This window comes from Cupressus sempervirens, chromosome 9 (assembly GCF_028749045.1).
Source record: "Cupressus sempervirens isolate cs-2001-9-10 chromosome 9, ASM2874904v1, whole genome shotgun sequence".
NCBI lineage: Eukaryota > Viridiplantae > Streptophyta > Pinopsida > Cupressales > Cupressaceae > Cupressus > Cupressus sempervirens.
Window position 1 is genome coordinate 412,974,673 of NC_143126.1, and position 19,118 is coordinate 412,993,790.

The 19,118-nt window shown below is 34.9% G+C and overlaps 1 protein-coding gene across 2 annotated transcripts in view; it reads left to right on the forward strand.

The window, feature by feature from the left end:
• The window catches only part of LOC149539057 (ARM repeat superfamily protein), a 373,217-nt gene that overhangs the window by 24,616 nt on the left and 329,483 nt on the right, over nt 1–19,118 (forward strand). The window contains exons 2-4 of one of the 2 annotated variants that reach the window (XM_089800403.1): nt 5,576–5,674; nt 5,872–6,096; nt 12,575–12,694. In XM_089800403.1, the coding sequence (XP_089656529.1) occupies nt 5,576–5,674; nt 5,872–6,096; nt 12,575–12,694 (444 nt within the window). The remainder of the gene's footprint in view (nt 1–5,575; nt 5,675–5,871; nt 6,097–12,574; nt 12,695–19,118) is intronic. The other variant, XM_089800404.1, reaches the window with a different exon arrangement.

Genomic DNA, 19,118 nt, shown 5'->3' on the forward strand with positions numbered 1-19,118 from the left:
TCGCCATTCTTCTTAGGTACCAATACTGCAAGTATTGCACAAGGACTCGAACTTTCTGTAATTAGACCTTTCCTCAACAACTCTTGTGCTTGCCTATTCAATTCCTCATTCTCTGTAGGTGCCATTTGGTGTGGTGCTTTGTTTAGAAAACTTGCTCCCAGAACTAGATCCATATGATGATTGATACTCCTAATAGGAGGTAATCCATCAAGTACATTATTTGAGACGATGTCTTCAAATTCTATCAATAACTCTTTTATTGCCTTAGGTTGTTCCAAAGTAACGAGAATCAAAATCGTGTCGGAATTGGCACGGCCGAATCGAATTGCGAATCGGGGGTGAATCGGCAAATTTGAAAAAACCCTATAAATGTAGAGATTTTAACAATTTAAGACTTATTTCATGCACCTTTTATTGAATATAACTTAAACACACTATAACATCATCAAATAGAAGTTAAAACTTAACATACATAAACATGAAACGTAAAATCCATCACATACGTAACTATGTTATCATTATGTACTAAAATGTAAATTGTAGGCTAGCTGAAGTAAATAAAAATCAAATGATCATAATGATTCAAATCATAGAATGTATGTAAGATGAAATCATGAAGATCTATAAGACATCAAATCATAAATGTATGTATAAATCTAAGATGAAGATCCATGAAAGTTTGAAACGTATGTCTATCAGTGATTCAGTATCACTATCAATATCTATACAGTGTAAACAAAATATAAAAACAAGGCTCTAGCTCAAGACTCATCATCCTCATCATCATCCTCTAGCTCTGTTGCAGCCTCAACCTCAGCCTCTAAGTATCTAGTGTGCCTACGAGAAAGGCGTCTAAGGTAGGTCCTAGAGGACTGCCGAGCCATGTCCCTTGCATGGGCAATGGGCTCATGAACAACATCGCTAGGGCCTGTGTCTGTGCGTGCGCATGTGCGTCTACCAATGCCTGAACGTGCTCTAGTTGCCTCCTCTGCCCTGGCCACAGCCGCAGCCTCAGCTTTTACATCTACTTGGTCAACCCACGCGCGGTCTTCCTCAGTGAAGATTGGTTCCACAGTCTCTGTGATCCACTCTGATTTTGGATCAATCTCCTCCAGAATGATTGGAGAGGAGTCAGCGCCCAAAATCTGTTCGATCCTAAGACGAAGGTTGTAATGAACGAAGACAAGATCATTCAACCTCTGCACTGTCAACTTATTTCTCCTCTTCGATTGGACGTGCTTGAATATGAACCAACTGCGCTCACATCTAGAAGTGTTGCTCGACTGACTCAGAATATGAATGACAATTTTTTGAAAGTTTGGGGTTGTGGCCCCAAACATTTGCCACCATCTATCTGAAATAAGGAAAAACAAAAACAATTAGTCTCATTTACAAATTACAACTCTAAAATTAATGCATTATATAATCAACTTTAAGTTTAGAATCTAGAGTCATGAACATTGAATATATTATTTAATTTTACCTAGCTGTAGTGTTGTCTGAGCATTTATGGCCATCCTGCCAGAGAAAAGTGGCCCCTCTTTATTGTTGAACTGGTCTAGCTCAACAATCGCAACAGTGCTATCTTCATCGCTACGCAACCTCTGATCACTGTGTATAAGCTAGTGAGAACCTCCGCATTCGCCTTAAACTCAGGACGAAAACGAAATGCTGGATTCAGATAGTAAGCTGCTGCATGGATGGGTCGATGGAGCTGATTTTGCCATCTCCTATTGATGATGCCCCAAATAGGGCCATACCTCTCCTGTACTCTTGCATATTGGGCTCTGATGGCCTCCTTGGCCCTATCCATGCCCTTATAAATGTAGCCCATAGAGGGCTTCTCCCCATCAGCAGTTCGTAGCAAAGCTACAAGGGGCTCAATGACCTACATATAAAGTAAAACAAAAAATTTGAGTCAAAACTGAAATATAAAATAATATAACTTAAAGTAAAAGTAAAATACTAAATGTTAAATTGCAATAAATTTACTTTAAGGATTTCTCTAGCGAGTTTCCAAAAACCATCCTCATCAAATATGCAATCCGCCACATCTATCCTTGCAGTGATCGTAGCATAGGAAGAGGAAATCCACTCCGGCCCAACAAACATGCTCCTCAATTCATCCCTTGATATCAACAAGGACCGCAGGGTGATGAAATTCGAGGCAAACCTTGTGATACTTGGGCGAGCTAATTCCTTGCCTCTTGTGTACTTCCTCATTGTGCTAAGGACAAATGAATGATTATAAATGAACTTGCATATGTTTTTTGCCCTTTCCACGCATGACTTGACAAACTCAAGTTTGCCAATTTCCTCTAACATGAGGTCAATGCAGTGTGTTGCACAAGGGGACCAAAATATAGTGGGGTGCCTCTCCATCAAAAGTTTACCTACAACAATTTTAAGTCAAATAGAAATTTAAATTTCAAAATTCAAATAAATTTATTTTCAAAACTTGAAAAGTTAAAAGTTTACCTGCAACAACATAACTTGCTGCATTATCCGTCACCACCTGGATCACATTTTGTTCCTCCACCTCTGCTATGACTTCCTCAATAGCCTCACATAAGTATGTGACATTTTTTACATGTGTGGAAGCATCAATGGATTTGATGAACATGGTATATCCTACAAGTAACAAAACAACGAATTATAATATTAAATGGATCATCAACAAATTAGCATTCAACAAATCAAAATTTACAATCATGTATGTAGGAAAGTAGAATGATCAAATCACCTCCACAGGATACAAGAAAATTGAGAAGTGCTCTATTCCTCCTATCTGTCCAACCATCAGTCATGATGGCTCAACCCTTTGCAATCCACTCCTTTCGGTTCTCCTCGAGCTCAACCCTCATGTCCTCTACCATCTCATCCAAGAGGTATCCGCTCAACTCAGCCTCAGTTGGGGCTTTAAATCCTGGACCACAAATAGCAACTGCATCTATCATGTTCTACCAATAAGGAGTCCTATCACAAATAAAAATTTAGATGTCAAATACTCAAATTATAAAACAAGTAGATATAATTAAAGTTTTGCTTTCACTTTTAATTTTAACTTTAAAGAAAACAAAGAAAAAAGAATTAATTACCTGGCTGCAATAAATGGAATATTGCAAAAGTACCAAAATTTGCATATCTCCTTTCTGGCAACATCATAAATCTCCTTATTCAAACCCATGCTCTCAAGCGTGGGTTAGGACCCAGGAGTAGTGCGGGGCACAAAGTAACTATCCATTTTGTTTTTCCGCACTCTAGGCTGCAATAGGTTGGTGTGGGACTGTGTCTTAGTATGTGACCGACTAGCACTAGCACTAGCACTAGCACAAGCAGAAGAACTAGGATAAAAAGGAGGCCTAGAAGAATCCTCTCCAACACAACCTACGGATGCGGACTCTGATGCAGATGTGGATGTGGCCGTGGATGCGGGAACATGGGAGCCAATACCCCTTAACCCTTCAAGTTGCATTTTCCTATTCGCTTTGTCTTTTTCAATTTTTTCGAATGCCATTAAGCAAGTGCATTTTGCCTCAGGAGTTTGGTAAGTGCAAATTGTAACATCGTGTCTAGGTATAGCAGCAATGTGGTATTTCAATCTATAAATACCTCTAGAAGTTATTTTTTCTTTACAAAACATACATTTTGTTTGATATTTGGTTTTTCTAGGAAACTCTTCGTTATATTTCCAACATTCATCTTTTTTACCCATTGCGAATTTGCGAAAAATGAAAGCAAAGGCTGCTGCAATAATTTTTTTAATGTAAAATATCAAAGTTTGAAGCTAATAAAAGCTACAAAACAAAAAACCCTAGTTTGCAACTTAGTAAAAATAAAGAACATTCAAGATTTAAACTAAAAATCTTGAAAACTATAAAAATTTAACAAAAAATGCATAATACACTAAAAATTTAAGAAAAAATGCATAATGCACTAAAATGCAAAAAAAAAGGAGCACTTACCTCTTGCAAATGAGTTGAGGAGTGTTGATATTGGCTCCTTAATGCTCCCAATGCAATTGATGGCCTCCCCAAATGGACTGCTGATCTCTTTGGTGCTCTTCCTTCTTGCCGTTTAGAAATCTATGGCTTTTCTTTTTTCTTCTTCTCTCTCACTTTTCCTCTCTTCTACTCATGCTTAACAAATAGAAGGCCCTTTAGGGTTATAACAAAGAGAATAGGTCAAAAAGAACGTAAAAAAAACAAGTTATTTTTTAAAAATTTACAACTCCATACTTTTCTGGCCGCGGGCGATTTCTTGCCGATTTTTTCATCTGATTCATGCGATTTTTTTGATGAATCGCCGATACCGGCGATTCATCCAAAAAAATTGGGTGTGGCAATTCCCGACTCCAAAAAAATTGCCCACCTTGAATCTTATCGCTGAATCGCCGATTCACGCGATTTTCGAGTGATTCTCATTACTATGGGTTGTTCATTCATTATTGCCAAATCAGGTTTCTTCAAAATCAAAGCATAACACATACTCTCTTTCTTCATATTCCTTCAACCAAGCAAACACTTACTATGGTATAATTTTCATTCTTAGGATCTCCGACCAAAGGTAACAATACTCGCCTCATCCCAATTGCTACTATGGTATACCTATTCAATCTACCATCATGTATTGCTTGTCACACTGCCATGGTCTACCCAACCCAACAAGGTATGACAACAATCCATCGATATAATATGACCAAGAACTTCATCATGATAAGATCCAATTTTTGATTTTACTACACGTTGTTCACTTATCAGTACCTTACCTTATGATTATCCCTTATCAATGCAATCTGCTATGGCTTTGGATGTTTCATCCTTGGTAATTGCAACGTGGTAACCACATCCTTAGATGCTAGGCTGTCTGAACTCCCACTATCAATGATGACTTTGCGACACTTTCTTTGCATGAATGTCATGCGTTGTGTCCCAAGCCCTTCCTATGGTTGTGTTTAGACATGTGATTGTAAGCTAGCTTGCAGGAAGCTACAGTGATGAGTGAATTATAAAGTAAGAAGCTAGAGCATAAATATTAAATAGTGAATTGTTAGCACAATGCTAGAGAGATCCTCAATAAATAGAAGTAACAAGTGTATCGTCCAAAGTGATTAGGTAGCATAAATAATCCAACACCATACGATTTAGTCTCCAGCAATAAACATTATTCTCCTCTTAAATGCTTATATATAAAATTTTAGTTAGCAATTGGTTTCTTTTTCCTCAGCACTTGTTTAAAATATTCTTGTTATATATCTCTGCTTGAAATAATTAAGGAGATACAGAAATTTTTTAGGCCATGGTTGGTTTCATGACAGTCGTAAGAAGATGTGAGAGATTAAGTAATAATTAGTTACTAATTTTGTAGTTGAATATTTTGTTCTGGTAGGTGTACTTGTTAACTTGGTCAAAGTACCATCCCTGTCATCAAATTTAAAAAAGAAAAAAAAGAAAATGTGGTTTCCATTTTACCAAGTGTTTTAGTTCATGTGTGTTCTTAACCAATGAGATGGCTCTGTATGGAAACTTTGAAAAGCTGACAGATGTCTCTCTTACACAAATTTTGTTTTTGACAGATTCAGAATGAAGGAGTTTGTTTACAACCTGAAGCAAGAAATGCCCTTCAAACTGCTCTTCTTTTGGCTGCAAAGAGATATAGCTTGGGTCCTCCTTCGGTACATGGCCATTATCTTACTTTGTGATGCTGAATGCTTAAGGATATATTTTTTTTTTTTTTTTGGGTATTTTCTAGTATTTAAGGTCTTTTACACCAAAGTTTTATGTCAGTGATGATTCACATTAAAGTGGACTGTAGGGTTTCAAACTCAGTACTTGTAATGGTTGATATCTCTGACTTGTTTTTGCATAACAGCTCTTAACTCAGATCTGTCTGGCATTATCAGCACTTGTTCTCCGATCAGTAGAATTGAAAAAACCAATTGAGCAGTTATTTGCAAGTTTGAATGAACTACAGGGACAAGGAAGTGGTAGCAGTGCAATTTTGGAGTTGCTTACAGTATTACCTGAAGAAGTTATCGAAGACCAAAAGAATAATAGTACAGTGAATTCAGCTCGAAAGTGGCAATTTAGTCAAGAAGTATTTACTACACCACCTTTTGTAGATCTTTGCTTGATGTAAATGAACAATTTGCATATGTCACAGGGTTCATATCATGGCTGGGCTCTACTTTGATTGTGTGCTGAGAAATAATTTGGAACGGACATTTTTACTAGATTTTTTCTTAAGATTAGTATATGTTTTAAAGTTTTTGAGTCATTATATTCAAGCACAATGCTTTCTGAAGTACCATCCCTTGTTGAATCCAATGGAAGCTTTGAGAATGAGTGGAATATAGTTTGTAACAGAAAACTCTCAGAAGGCATAGACCACCTCAGTATTTCTGTTTTGTGTATGATATAAGTTGCCAATTCAGGTTCTGCTTCAGGTAGGGGTATGTGGGTACAGCAATATTTTTCCCCTTAGATTTGGGTTTGGGTTCTTCCATACACACACATTCATGCTAAAGTTTATATATACATATTCAAACATCAAAGTTATAAATATAATTAAAAGTTAGAATACTCATTAATCCATAGTTGCCAATAAAATACCTCAATATATCATATTCATTACGTTTGAAAATTCTAATTTTGAAGTTGTAAAATGTCCTTACGCAATTAAATTTCAAATTACAAACCATAATTAATATCCAATGCCATATTCATCTTCATCATGATCAGAGGCATCAAGGTCAGCATTTGGCTCAGCTTCATTTGAACCATACTGCATTAGATTGCCACTTGCACTAGCTACATTTGTGTCGTGTAAATCTGCCTTTCGTTCATCTTTAGAGACTTGGATAAGTTGTACAATTGTGGCATCTAAATCAGCACACTTAAGGAGTATATCCAATTCCTTGTCACACTTTCATTGTAGTCCAGTTGCTTATGTGACAATAGGCATAGTTTGGAGTGAATGTAGACCAAATCCTTTGCTTTTGTTGCACCCAAATGATTGTGCATGACCGAGTCGATGAAAGAGTATGTACTTCAATTTTGCTCAGCTGAAGAATAATTTGCAAGTTGTTGAGTTTGCGTACAGCATTTAGTATCTAATTTAATAATTCATTGTTCTAGATAAAGAATAAGTCAAAATATAAATCTATAAAATAAAAATATTTAAATATGGTAGCATCATGATCAAACAAAAAATGACAAAATAAAATAAAGAATAATATATTTGGTAAAGAACTTCAATTGCAAGAGGCTACAAGAAAATGGAGCCTTCACAATGAATAACCACCACCTTATCCTATATTAATCATGACTAGCAACAATGTCATGATATTTGGTAGATGCAAATTGGCCAATCTCAGTTAGGACAATATTTTGAGTTTCATCATCACCATATATCATTCTAAATGTAGCTTTGTAGTCTGCAACAACCTCCACATTATTAGGATATTCTTATGTTCCTTAATGGTCATCATAGTTAGTTTTTAGTTTGTTAGGCAATTTCTATTTTCATCTTTAGTTCACAATTGTTTCGTTTAGAAACATTGTCTTTGTAAATCTATATTAGGAGCTTTCATCTCCTTTGTTTAATACAACATCTATTTTCCGTAACATTATCTCAGAGTGGGTCGATGGGATATTGTAAATTTGGCAAAGATTTTAATAAAAATTCAAGCATCTTCTGATCTAGATTTTTTTTTGTGATTTTCTAAAATATTTGTTGGAGGTCTTTTAAGATTTTTGCTGAAAGTCGTGAGCCTAGTTGAGGGTTTTAATTGTGCAATTGCTTGTTTGAGAAAAATTCTTTGATTTTTGAGGGTTGCATGTTGCTTACACGTGCTTTTTGTAAGTTGCACATTGCTTGTGTATGTTGTTTACCATGCGAAATCTTGTGTTTTAGTCACATGAAGGTTTTCATAAATTTTTCCCTTACAAATATTTCTAATGGGGTTTCATATTTTTTCCCTTAAAATTTTTTTGATGGGTTTTCATAATTCTTTCCCTTTAAAACATTTATGACAGTTTTTCATAATTTTTCTCCCTTCAATTTTTTTGGTGGGTTTTAAATAATAGTCCCTTGATTTTTATTTATTTTGGGTTTATAGTTTTTTCCTCAAAAAAAAAAAGGGTTTGCTCCTGTCAGGGGGGTCTCTTTGGTTTTATCATTTTTTCCCCCTAAAAAACGGTGTCTTGTATGCTGATCCCTAACTTCAATTTTGTGCTAGCTTTCTGTTTGGTTTTTTGATTTTATCATCAAAAATGTTTCCTAGATTGCAAAGTCGCATTGGATTTCTTGGAGGGTTTTACCGTGTTTTCCAAAAAAAATGATAACTTTTAATCTTGGTTTTGGCAAATATTTCCTCAAAAGTCATGATTTTTTGCAATTTGTTCTAGGGCATTTTGCTCTTTTGCAAAGTTTGGAGGGTTTGCCAAATTTTTTTTTTTTAAAAAAATGTGGCAATTGTTCTTGGTGTGTGTCTTTGGCTACAAGGAGGGACAACTGTGTTATCCAACATCAAGTTGGGCATTTTTGATGATTTCTAGTTAGAAGTTTTGCAGATTTCGGGAGGGTTGGTGGTAGATTCATCTCAATGGCAAAGTTAGTGATAGACTCGTCCCTTATTGTGGAGCATCTTGAAGGGGACAACTTTTTCTCTTTATTTTGGATGGATTTTGGCTGCTGTTGGTCTTTAGTTTTATTAGGTAGTTTCCATTTTTCGTCTTTAGTTTACGATTGTTTCTTTTAGAAACATTGTGTTTGTACATCTATATAAGGAGTTTTTTTCTTCTCTGTTAAATACAACATGAATTTACGACAACACACATCTCTATAGGGTGCCATCCTCCTTGGTTGTGCAAGCATATCTTGGCCATAAAACTTTGGCGACAAAGTGTATGCTAAGAGATGTAAGGGGGTGGTTATCTTGTTCCTCAGCAATAATTCATTCCACAACTTCGAAAAATCTATTTGTAACTTCCTTGGCCACTATTATTCTTTTTATATTCTACACCATGGTGTCCATGCCATCATAAAAATTCATCCAAACATTGGCAATTATTATCACTATACATGATCATGCTTATGATGGGCTTGGTGAAATTCAAAAACGTATTCTGCTCAATCCCACCACTCATCGTCAAGGATCAATGCTTTTACTTTTTTCTCTCTTTGAATGTTTGACTATAGTACTTAAGGTCTCTCACACCTTCACAAGTTATTTTAAGACAATTATGTGAGATGCGAATTGTGTTTCAGCAACCCAACATGGCATAAATAATACATATCATGTCAATTATTAAAAAATAATGACTAAAAAGAAATATAAATTATCCTCAGCAAGTCCAACTTGGAGAATATCATGAATATGGTTTGTGACATATGATGATTAGCCATGAACATTTGAATCTCCTCGGGCTTCGTGTAAACTTGTTTGACTCATTCAATTTGTGTGCGAATCTTTTGCATGATTAAATTAAGTGAGTGGACTATCCATGGTGTCCAAAAAATGTGATTGGATGTGGTCTCCACCATAGACCCATCTGCCCAACAATTTTTTAGCATTGTTTGTTATGACTTGGACAACATTTGTAGGCCTCTCTATCTCAATTGATTCTACGAGGATATTGACAATGAAACTTGCATCTTCCTTTTGCCCCTCAAAATTCACTACTATAACATTGATGAATGGCCTATTTTTGAAATCTTTCAATCAATAACATTTGATGGACACACTTGTTTCTTACCATGTCTCTTTGATCACTCTCAATTGTGCCTCTACTGAAGTTTTCTCCATTGTCAATAGGGTGGTTCACACCTTTTCGAACCTGGGACTATCATAATCAGGAGGTGTATTGGAAAGGATACTCAACATATCCCGTCAATAAGGTGATATAACAATGTTGAAAGGAAATCCATTCGTATAAATGCAATGAGCAACATTCTGATGTGCAACTTGTCTGATTTTATTTTTGAATGCCCTATTCAATGGGCCTTTTTTTGTGTAACAATTTATGGTTTAGAAGGTGGTGGCAGTCAGCTGATTTTTCCAACCCACTCGGAGGTCTCCTTGAGCTTGTGTTGGCAAGGGGATGATTAGTCTTTGCTTTGTTGCTTCTCAAGTCTGCTCCTCTTGATCTTTAATCTATTGTAGGGTAGACCCTTTGACAGCCTTTTCTTATTTGGCCACTAGCATCTATCATTTTTTTTCCAGGGGTGGCACATATTAAGTTTTCACTCAAAAGTATTAGCTTGAAAATCCTATTTTGGAATGGTTACACCACCAAAGATAACCCCTAGCACTAAGTATTTTCTTATTTTTTGTTGCATAATCCCAAAGTGGTGAAGCTGCATCAATTTTAAAAGGGCTCTCTTGGGAAACTGAATTTGAACTTCCTCTTCCAGCCATTGTGTTTGAATAACGAACCTATATTGGAAAAGAAAACTCAAGAGATCATTGAATAAAATTGAAAAATATCGGCATTATAACCCCTTAATATGCATACAAAGTTCAAAGAAGTAATCAGAGCTTCTAATTTTTTTAAAGACAACTCGATTTTAAAAAAAAAAAAAAACTTGAAGATTTTTGAAAAGCTCATCTTAAATTTTCCTTCAACTTTTAATGTAAATCTGCCTTCTCCAATGTTTCTTAAGGCTTTTGTGTGTCTCTCACTCCTCTCTACTGTTGACCTTTGAAGGAAAATGCAGCAATTGTCAAACCAAGTTGAATTGATGAAAAATGCATGATGGATGAATTATATGACATAAAATGAGAAAACAAAAGATTAATAGATGGTAATTAGGGTTGTGAAAAATTGTTTTTAAGGATTGTGGGGCCCCCATTTTGGCATCCACAGCCAAAAAATAACAGACAAGACCTTTGTATTTGAATTGACCATGAGCACTTTGACAACACATGATAAAATGGTATGAATAAAAGGTGTCATTGAGAGGAAGAAGAGCAAAGCGAAGACTGATTTCATACCTCACAAAAGTAATGCCATTGAGCTTGAACAAATGTTGCAGTAGACCCCAACATGGTTAGGGGTAGATCATGAAATCAAACAGTCCATCAAATTGGTGGAGCAACATCAGTAAAGAAGCTCGCTAATAGCAACCAACTCTAGAAATCCATGAGTATAATTTTGAGTTGAGGTAGAAGAGATGGCCAAAGTATAACCTGAAGCCCTAGCACTAAACCAAAATTAAAAAATGCCACAAACTTAGGAAAAATAATCTCTCTTATGAAAAATGTGTTAATCTAACTAGCTAAGTCAGGTTGGAAGCCCCGACAGAAGAGATAGAGCTAAGGATAAGCTGAAGTGAAAGCCAGAATCTTGAACAAAGAAATTGAAACATCCAATTGATTTCAAAGACTAATTATTCCACCACTCATGAAAATGAGTGGGTTGAAGTTGGCAGGTAGCTTCCCTTTTCTGAAAAAGTAAATGATGGGAATCTATGTTTTGTAAATATTTCAAATTTTGTAATTAGTTTAATGTTCTGCATGTACCAATTTCCTGGAGCCATGTTTGACTCATTGTTCTTTTCTATTTATATATGCTATTACATCTTCAACTTTTTACATCTATCCAATCTTGGTTGCAAATGTTCCCGAATGGCATAGGTCAAGTTGTTTTTGGTGGCTACTTTTGTGGAAAGTTTTACTGTACTGGCATCCTTTTGGAAAGGAGGAAATAATGGAAATGCAGGGCTACTTCTTGTCTGTGAGGAGTATCTAGTCTTTCTTGGATTTTGTTGTTTTCTCTCCTTTGCTTTCTTGCTTGTTCTTTCTGCGGCTACTGTTTGGTGCTCCCGCTGCTGGCCGTGGCCTTGTTGTATGTTTTCCAGTCCCTTAGACCCTTGCAATCTCTTGTTGGACATTAATAAATTTATCTTATCTCTTGTCAATATTTCTATTACTGAAACTGTTTAATGTCTTGCATGTCCCAATTCACTGAAGCCATGTTTGACTGCATGTAAGATAAACTACACTAAGTGCATTAGTCTTTTTATGTATTTTATCACATCCTTATGACTTTACATCTATACTATCCATATACTAAAATTATCCTTTCTTTTTTTTCAAAGAATTTTGTAAGGTTATAGTTGCGTTATTTTATAATGTAGAATAATTGTAGACTTTGTATTTCATGTTTTTATTGAATTATTCTCTTTGATGACTAAGAAGTATGCCTCACAGACCTCCTTGAAGATTTAATATATTAAATAATAGATTAGTGCTTTCATTATTAGCAGGTGATTATTCCCTCTCCGTCCACTGAGTTTCACAAAGAAGGAAAAAATAAAAAAATAAAAAAATAAAATAAAAAATATATATAAAGGGTTGTGTCCTATATGGTGTAGTGCTGCCTCATTCAGTACCTCTTATTTCAAAGATGTAATGATAGTTGTATATAAGCTCTTCTTGTATGGTAATATTTTTTGCCCCTCATTTTCTTTTAGCTTCACAATGTAAATAGAAGCTCAACTTCTGGAGGTTATCATTCATGTATATGTTTTTCCTTGTTCCAGTTTTGTTGACTTATCTTTTTCTTTGTAGCTTCTCTCACATACCACAGCTGTCCTTGAGTTTCTACTGCACCAGACCGAAGCAAATGTTGAGGACAACATTCAAAGGCATGAGAAGAATCGCAAAATTTTGCGATGCTTTCTAAGCTGGGTGAGTTCATTAATTTCTTTTTACAATTTTACTTTTCAATGCTGGGTGAGTTTGTTATTTGAAAAGAAATCCAGATTATAGGATGTTTAGTAGTTACCACAACTTGTAGCTATTAATATCTGTTGAATCATTAATATTTTGGAGCTGTGTTCTGCTATGATTAGTTACACGTGTTGCAGTTAGCCACATCATTTTATGTTTTTATATTCACCTTGAAAGTTTAAAGCAAATAGTGGCAGACTGTAGTTTCTATAGATATCTAGTTGATATCATCAAACTGATGTTCCTTTTTTCAGTCAAGAGTTTAAAATATTAATTTCACACATATTACTTATAGTTTAATAGATTGGATGGTTTATCACTAGTAATTTGGTTATTATTATTAAGATATTGGACTGTTCATCATTGGATGCAAGGGACTTATATCAAAGGATCTTAGGCAGTTTATTTACTGGAAGCCTGGATCCATTTGTTTTCATATCATTATCTACCATGTTGGCATACATCAGAGTTAGATAATTTAGTTCGTCATTTTGGCATCAGCACATTTTGGTTTGTTATTTGTTATTTAGCATGATCATTGTCAGATACCTTGGTGTTGCTCGATGCTGTTGGTTGGCCAACTACCAATAAGTTGCTGCTTATATTTATTGTCCTCATTCTAGTCTCAGTATGCTCATCTTTCCCACACCGAGAACTTGGAGATTGGAGAGACCTAGTATTCGAGTTGATTGTTAAATTTGATGGATTTGAACTGACCACCTTGCCAGTGACATGATAGTGGTACCGGAGCTAATCATTTTCATGCAGAAAAAGAAAGGTAAAGATCAACCAAGGGAAGGTCAATAGAATCTAGCAACTGTGATGAAAAAAGAAACGATGACTATGGCAGAAGATGACTCAGATGAGGCACGGTACACTAATTTTGTTCAAGGGGTAAGAACACAGTTGCCAATGCATCAAATCTGCAACTTGAAATAGAAGAAACAATTTAAGAACTACAGTATAAGGCTCAGATATTGCTTGTGCTGTGCAATAAAACGACATAACATGAGTGCAACACATTCGAGTAAAAATGCTAGCTACATTGTGAGTTACTCTTTGATAGAAGCCGTGGAATCCATAGAAATCACAATATAAGATTTTACATGGATTGCCAACTAGAGAAGTGGCATTCTAGATGCAACAATCAAGAGGCTATACATTTCACAACATTATCTAAAACACATAAAAATATAATAGAGATTATGATTCTAATAATCGTTAACTGTACCTAATTCTCTTGAATTTTCAGCAACCAAAACTGGAAAGTCAGATAATTAACCATAGAAAAAATGGTTTTGCCAGTGAAAGTACTATTTCTGTATTGCAAGATTCTGTTTAAGGGTAGTCTTAGCTTCGTTTAAAATCTCATCTACAACCAATGCCAGTCAGATTCCAAATTGATTCACTTAAGTGCTATCAAGAGTAGATAAAATATTACTAAGGTCAAAGATTACATTAAATAAATAAAGGTCAAAGATTACAATAAATAGTCAACTTTATTTTATTCCTATATCAAACTACAAAACTCAACCTTCTTTGTGACTTGCCATTATTGTATCTTAAATTTTTGAAATTGGGTGCAAAATTAAGTGATTTACTGTAATCCCATATTGGTAGGATACCATTATATTCTCGATGTTCAATGGTAATTTTTTAGTACCATATTTAATTCATTGGCAATTATCATCACCAATATCTTGTGAATATTATTGGTAGAGAAATCTAGTAGGTGCATCGACAATAACCATCACCATATCTCGCCAATAAGGCAGTATAACAAGTTTGAAAGTGTAATTCCCCATTTTGTGAGCATCAAAGTGATTTGCCCTTGTAGGCTAAGTCAGATGGTTAGAGGGCTCCCAATTGACAAAACATGAGGCTCTTTCCCTTTTGGAGTACAAAAGCGTTCAGGATTTACTCTTTGTTTGATTTAGTTTGGTACACTTACTATTTATAGTAAGTCATCTATCCAACATTCCTATATTTGGCAAGGTACCTAGACTGGCCTCAGTTGGAGTGATGACCTTTGGCACCTTTGTTGATCAGATATTCAGGGATATAGTAATTATAGTAAATCAAAGCTTGCTAGAGATGGACATTTGCTAATTTTAGTAAGGCACCTTCGTAAGTAGTGAAAGTAGTGAGTTACCTCTTGATTCTGATGGAGTTGAGGTATAATATCTTTGGAGCTATGACATTTTAATAATTAATAAAATAATACTCTATTAATAATTAATTAAAAGTACACATCATAAATTTATTTAACGATCATAAAGTAAAATTCTAAAGTGCATATGAGGTTCTTATGACATTCAACTTTTGGGGGGAGCAATTGTAGAGACTTTGATTGCAATGCCTCCTCAAAGAGATTTTGTGGTAGGGTTTGTAGGGAGGGTTCCAATCAGCTATTTGGGTCAGAGATTGGAGCTATCTCTTGATTCTTGAGTTGTTCTAGTAATGAGCTATTGATAGAGATTGGAGTCTTTTACCATAACTACATAGTGAGGAGTGTCATCATTTTTCTTTTGATCTACATGTGGAGGACTTGTTGATTCGTCGATATGGACTTGCTCTGGGTTTTGTAATCCTTTGTGGAATGGGTATATGATATCTTTAGTAGATGGAGTTAGTAGTTGCAAGGTGGTGGGGAACTACTTAGAATGCCATCACATCCAAGGAAGTTTAGTAGAGGGTGGATTCCACATCTAGGGAGAATTGACATAGTGCAGTATGAGATTCAATATAGGAGATGCTTCTAGTTGCGCTTATCTTCATTGTACAAATAGATGTGAGTCTTAGTTGAATTTGGACCCAGGTGGTGGTAGGTTTAACACTACAGGTTGGATGGGTCCCATTGGAGTGCTTCACAGTTGTTAGCATGGTGATGTTAATATTAGATTGGCGTAGTAGAAGTCTGAAGTTATTGCTCATGGAAGGCTTCTATTCTAGATTTGGGATCTAGGTATATTTGGTTGTATGCTCTTCAGTGTGTTGTGGATTCCTCTGTGTGCATCGGGGTTCCAGTCCGAGTTCGCTAGGGAGTATTGCATTGTGTACATGGTGTGGGTTACTTGCAGTTTCACTTTCGATTCTCATTGGCCCTTGCAAGCGAAGTCAAATGGTTAGAGGGTTTCCAATTGGCAGAACTAGAGGCTCTTTCCCTTTTGGAGAACATAAGCATTATAGATTTACTCTTTATTTGGTTCAGTTTGGTACACTTACTATTTATAGTGTTATATCTATCCAACATTTCTATATTTGGCAAGGCTCCTAGACCAGCTTTAGTTGTAGTGATGACCTTTGACACATTTGTTCATCAGGTATTTAGGGATTCACTAATTATAGTAAATCAAGGCTTGATGGAGATAGATCTTTATTTATTTTTATTAAGGCATCCTGGTTAAATAGTGAATGCAATGGGTTATCTATCAGGTATTTAGGGATTCACTAATTATAGTAAATCAAGGCTTGATGGAGATAGACCTTTATTTTTTTTAATTAAGGCATCCTGGTTAAATAGTGAATGCAGTGGGTTACCTCCTGATTATGATAGAATCAAAAAATACTATCTTTGGTGTAATGGCATCTCAATTATTAATAAAGTAACACTTTATTGATGATTAATGAAAAGTGCACCATTAAATGTTACTTGACTTCATTAGTAAAAAGGTTATTTAATGATCATAAAGTGAAATTATAAAGTGCATATGGGGAATAATGTAAAGTGCCAATTTAAAGGGAGATATAAGTGATTATTAAAATATACTTAATATTATTTTGTTGTGCACCAAATGGAGGAAAATATAATAAATCATTATGTTTCTATAATGTCAACAAAAAACAATTGTTAAAAAATGTCCAAGTTGGATTTAAGTCATGTAAGGAGTATAGAAGCTACTCGATGATTGGGATTGAAAGTTATAAATGCATTCAATACGAGGGAAAATTGATTCAATTGTGCATTTGTTATTGGTGAATTTGATGAGGAGTTGTGTCAAGGTTTCCGGATATTAAGAGTTGAAAGAATTGAAAATTGTTATAAGTTTTTTTGCATTTTGAACTGGTGAAACTATCCAGTGAGATTGTGCTTGAGGATGGCATAATTCAATACTATCACAATGTTTCAATTTTAAGTTCGAACTGAAGAAGAATTTCAGTGTTTAGTTTTGGAAAATAATCTACAAGGTTCGAAGCAATCAATTGCAGATCATATGGTTATAAGTTTTTTTGCATTTTGAACTGGTGAAACTATCCAGTGTTATATTGTTAGAATCAAAAATTGTTATATTGTTATATGGTTATAAGTTTTTTTGCATTTTGTTTGCATTGTGTTAGTATCAAATTGTTATAAGTTTTTTTGCATTTTGAACTGGTGAAACTATCCAGTGAGATTGTGCTTGAGGATGGTATAATTCAATACTATCACAATGTTTCAATTTTAAGTTCGAACTGAAGAAGAATTTTAGTGTTTAGTTTTGGAAAATAATCTACAAGGTTCGAAGCAATCAATTGCAGATCATATGGTGTATGAGAACTTTTGTTTAGCATTTGAGACCAGCAATTCACCAAGAAGGGCCAAAGTTTTGGAATTGGGTGCGTTTTTACATCATTTGCAAGCAGTGGCTATTGTTTATAGGTCTACGATCAACTTTTCTGGCAGTGATAATCTTTCTAAGGGCTGTGTATTAGTTGCAAGGGCCAGTGTATGCCTTCCAAGAGACATGTTTTGATTGCTAGAGCCTTTATTTAGGGAATTCAAGGCTCCATTGTTAGAGATAGAGCCCAGAAAATTAAGATAATAAACAAGAATAAAGAAACCATATAAGAGATACAATCAACACTAGAAGATATACTAGAAAAACCCTTCTGGAATGAAGGGAAAAACCCATCTACACTACAAAATGTCATTTTATTGACCATAAAGTATCTAAGTGTACAATGTCTTTCACTAGATGCGATATATATAACACAAGAGAGACTTCACTTTATAATAGGTCTCTTGGAATTTCCAATAGTATAACTCTTTATTATAAATACAACTCTTTGTATTTCCATGCCTTAACGCATGATGAATGACACATGTCTTTATAGTTAATATTACAATTATCATAAACGTCCTTTTTTGCTGAAGGTGACTATAACAGAATCAACGCCTAGAGATAAAGATTTCTATTGCAGATACAAACTCCAACACTCCCTCTTAGCGAGAGAGAAATCTTTAGCTGAACAATCACACAAGGCTGCAACCAAAATGTCAATGATAAAATCTAATCACATAGATCTTATAAAATTTCATGGAATCACTCAACATGAAAACCCTGCAAGAAACACACACAATTTTCATCATGGATTTTCTCAATATGATGTCGTCATGGAATCTCTCAACATGACACTAAGAGAACAATTTGCTCATTGCTAATAATGATGGAATCACTCAACATGATATACTTGTAACAATTACTCATAATAATGGAATCAATCAACATGATTGATCTACAAAAATCACAAGCACCTTTCATCATGGACTCACTCAATATGATGCTGTCATGAAACATGATAAGTTAATGTGGTTTACTACCAACATTTTCTACAGACTCTCTCAACATGATACAGTTATGGATTCTCTCAACATGACTTCCAACTCCCATCATGGAATCTCTCAACGTGATGACATCATGGACTCTTTCTACATGATGCTTACTATGAATCTCTCGTAAATGAAAGAGTTATCACTTTGCCCTTATAACTAGCATTAATTTCACATGAATATAAACTCATAGTCAACAAAGAAAATCATAAAAAGAGTCTCAAATACCACAAGCATTAAAAGCATGTATAAGAAAAACATGTATACTATAAAAGACTCCCTTTGAAGCTGAACATCTCCCTCAAAAGATCATTGTTGTTGCATCTTGCAACCAATAGAGGTCAAATCAGCTTATCATATAGATCAATTAAGGTCTATTTTGATCAATGCAATAAGATTTTGAAGTTCATCTGCCCCCAAAACAACATCCTTAACTTATTGATTCTTGTTGCATCCTGCAAACAAGAGAGAATAATAAAATCAATCCATCATGAAGAGATATAAAAACTGAAAAATAAGCACTAGTTCAACCCTATAATAGAAGTTCAAATAGTCATAGGATACTTATCTGAACACGTAAAATATGAGTACGGTGCATAGACGCATAGCATGCCATAACTATCTGCACAATAAAATAAAATTGACAATAATTTGTCTTCTAAATTGTGCAACATAGGGTAGCCACCGTAGACATCAAGCGCAACACAAGAGAATGAAAACTATATTGATTAAAGTGGATACATCTATAGAAGATGTTGTTACCAATATGAACAGACTCATACATAAATAAAA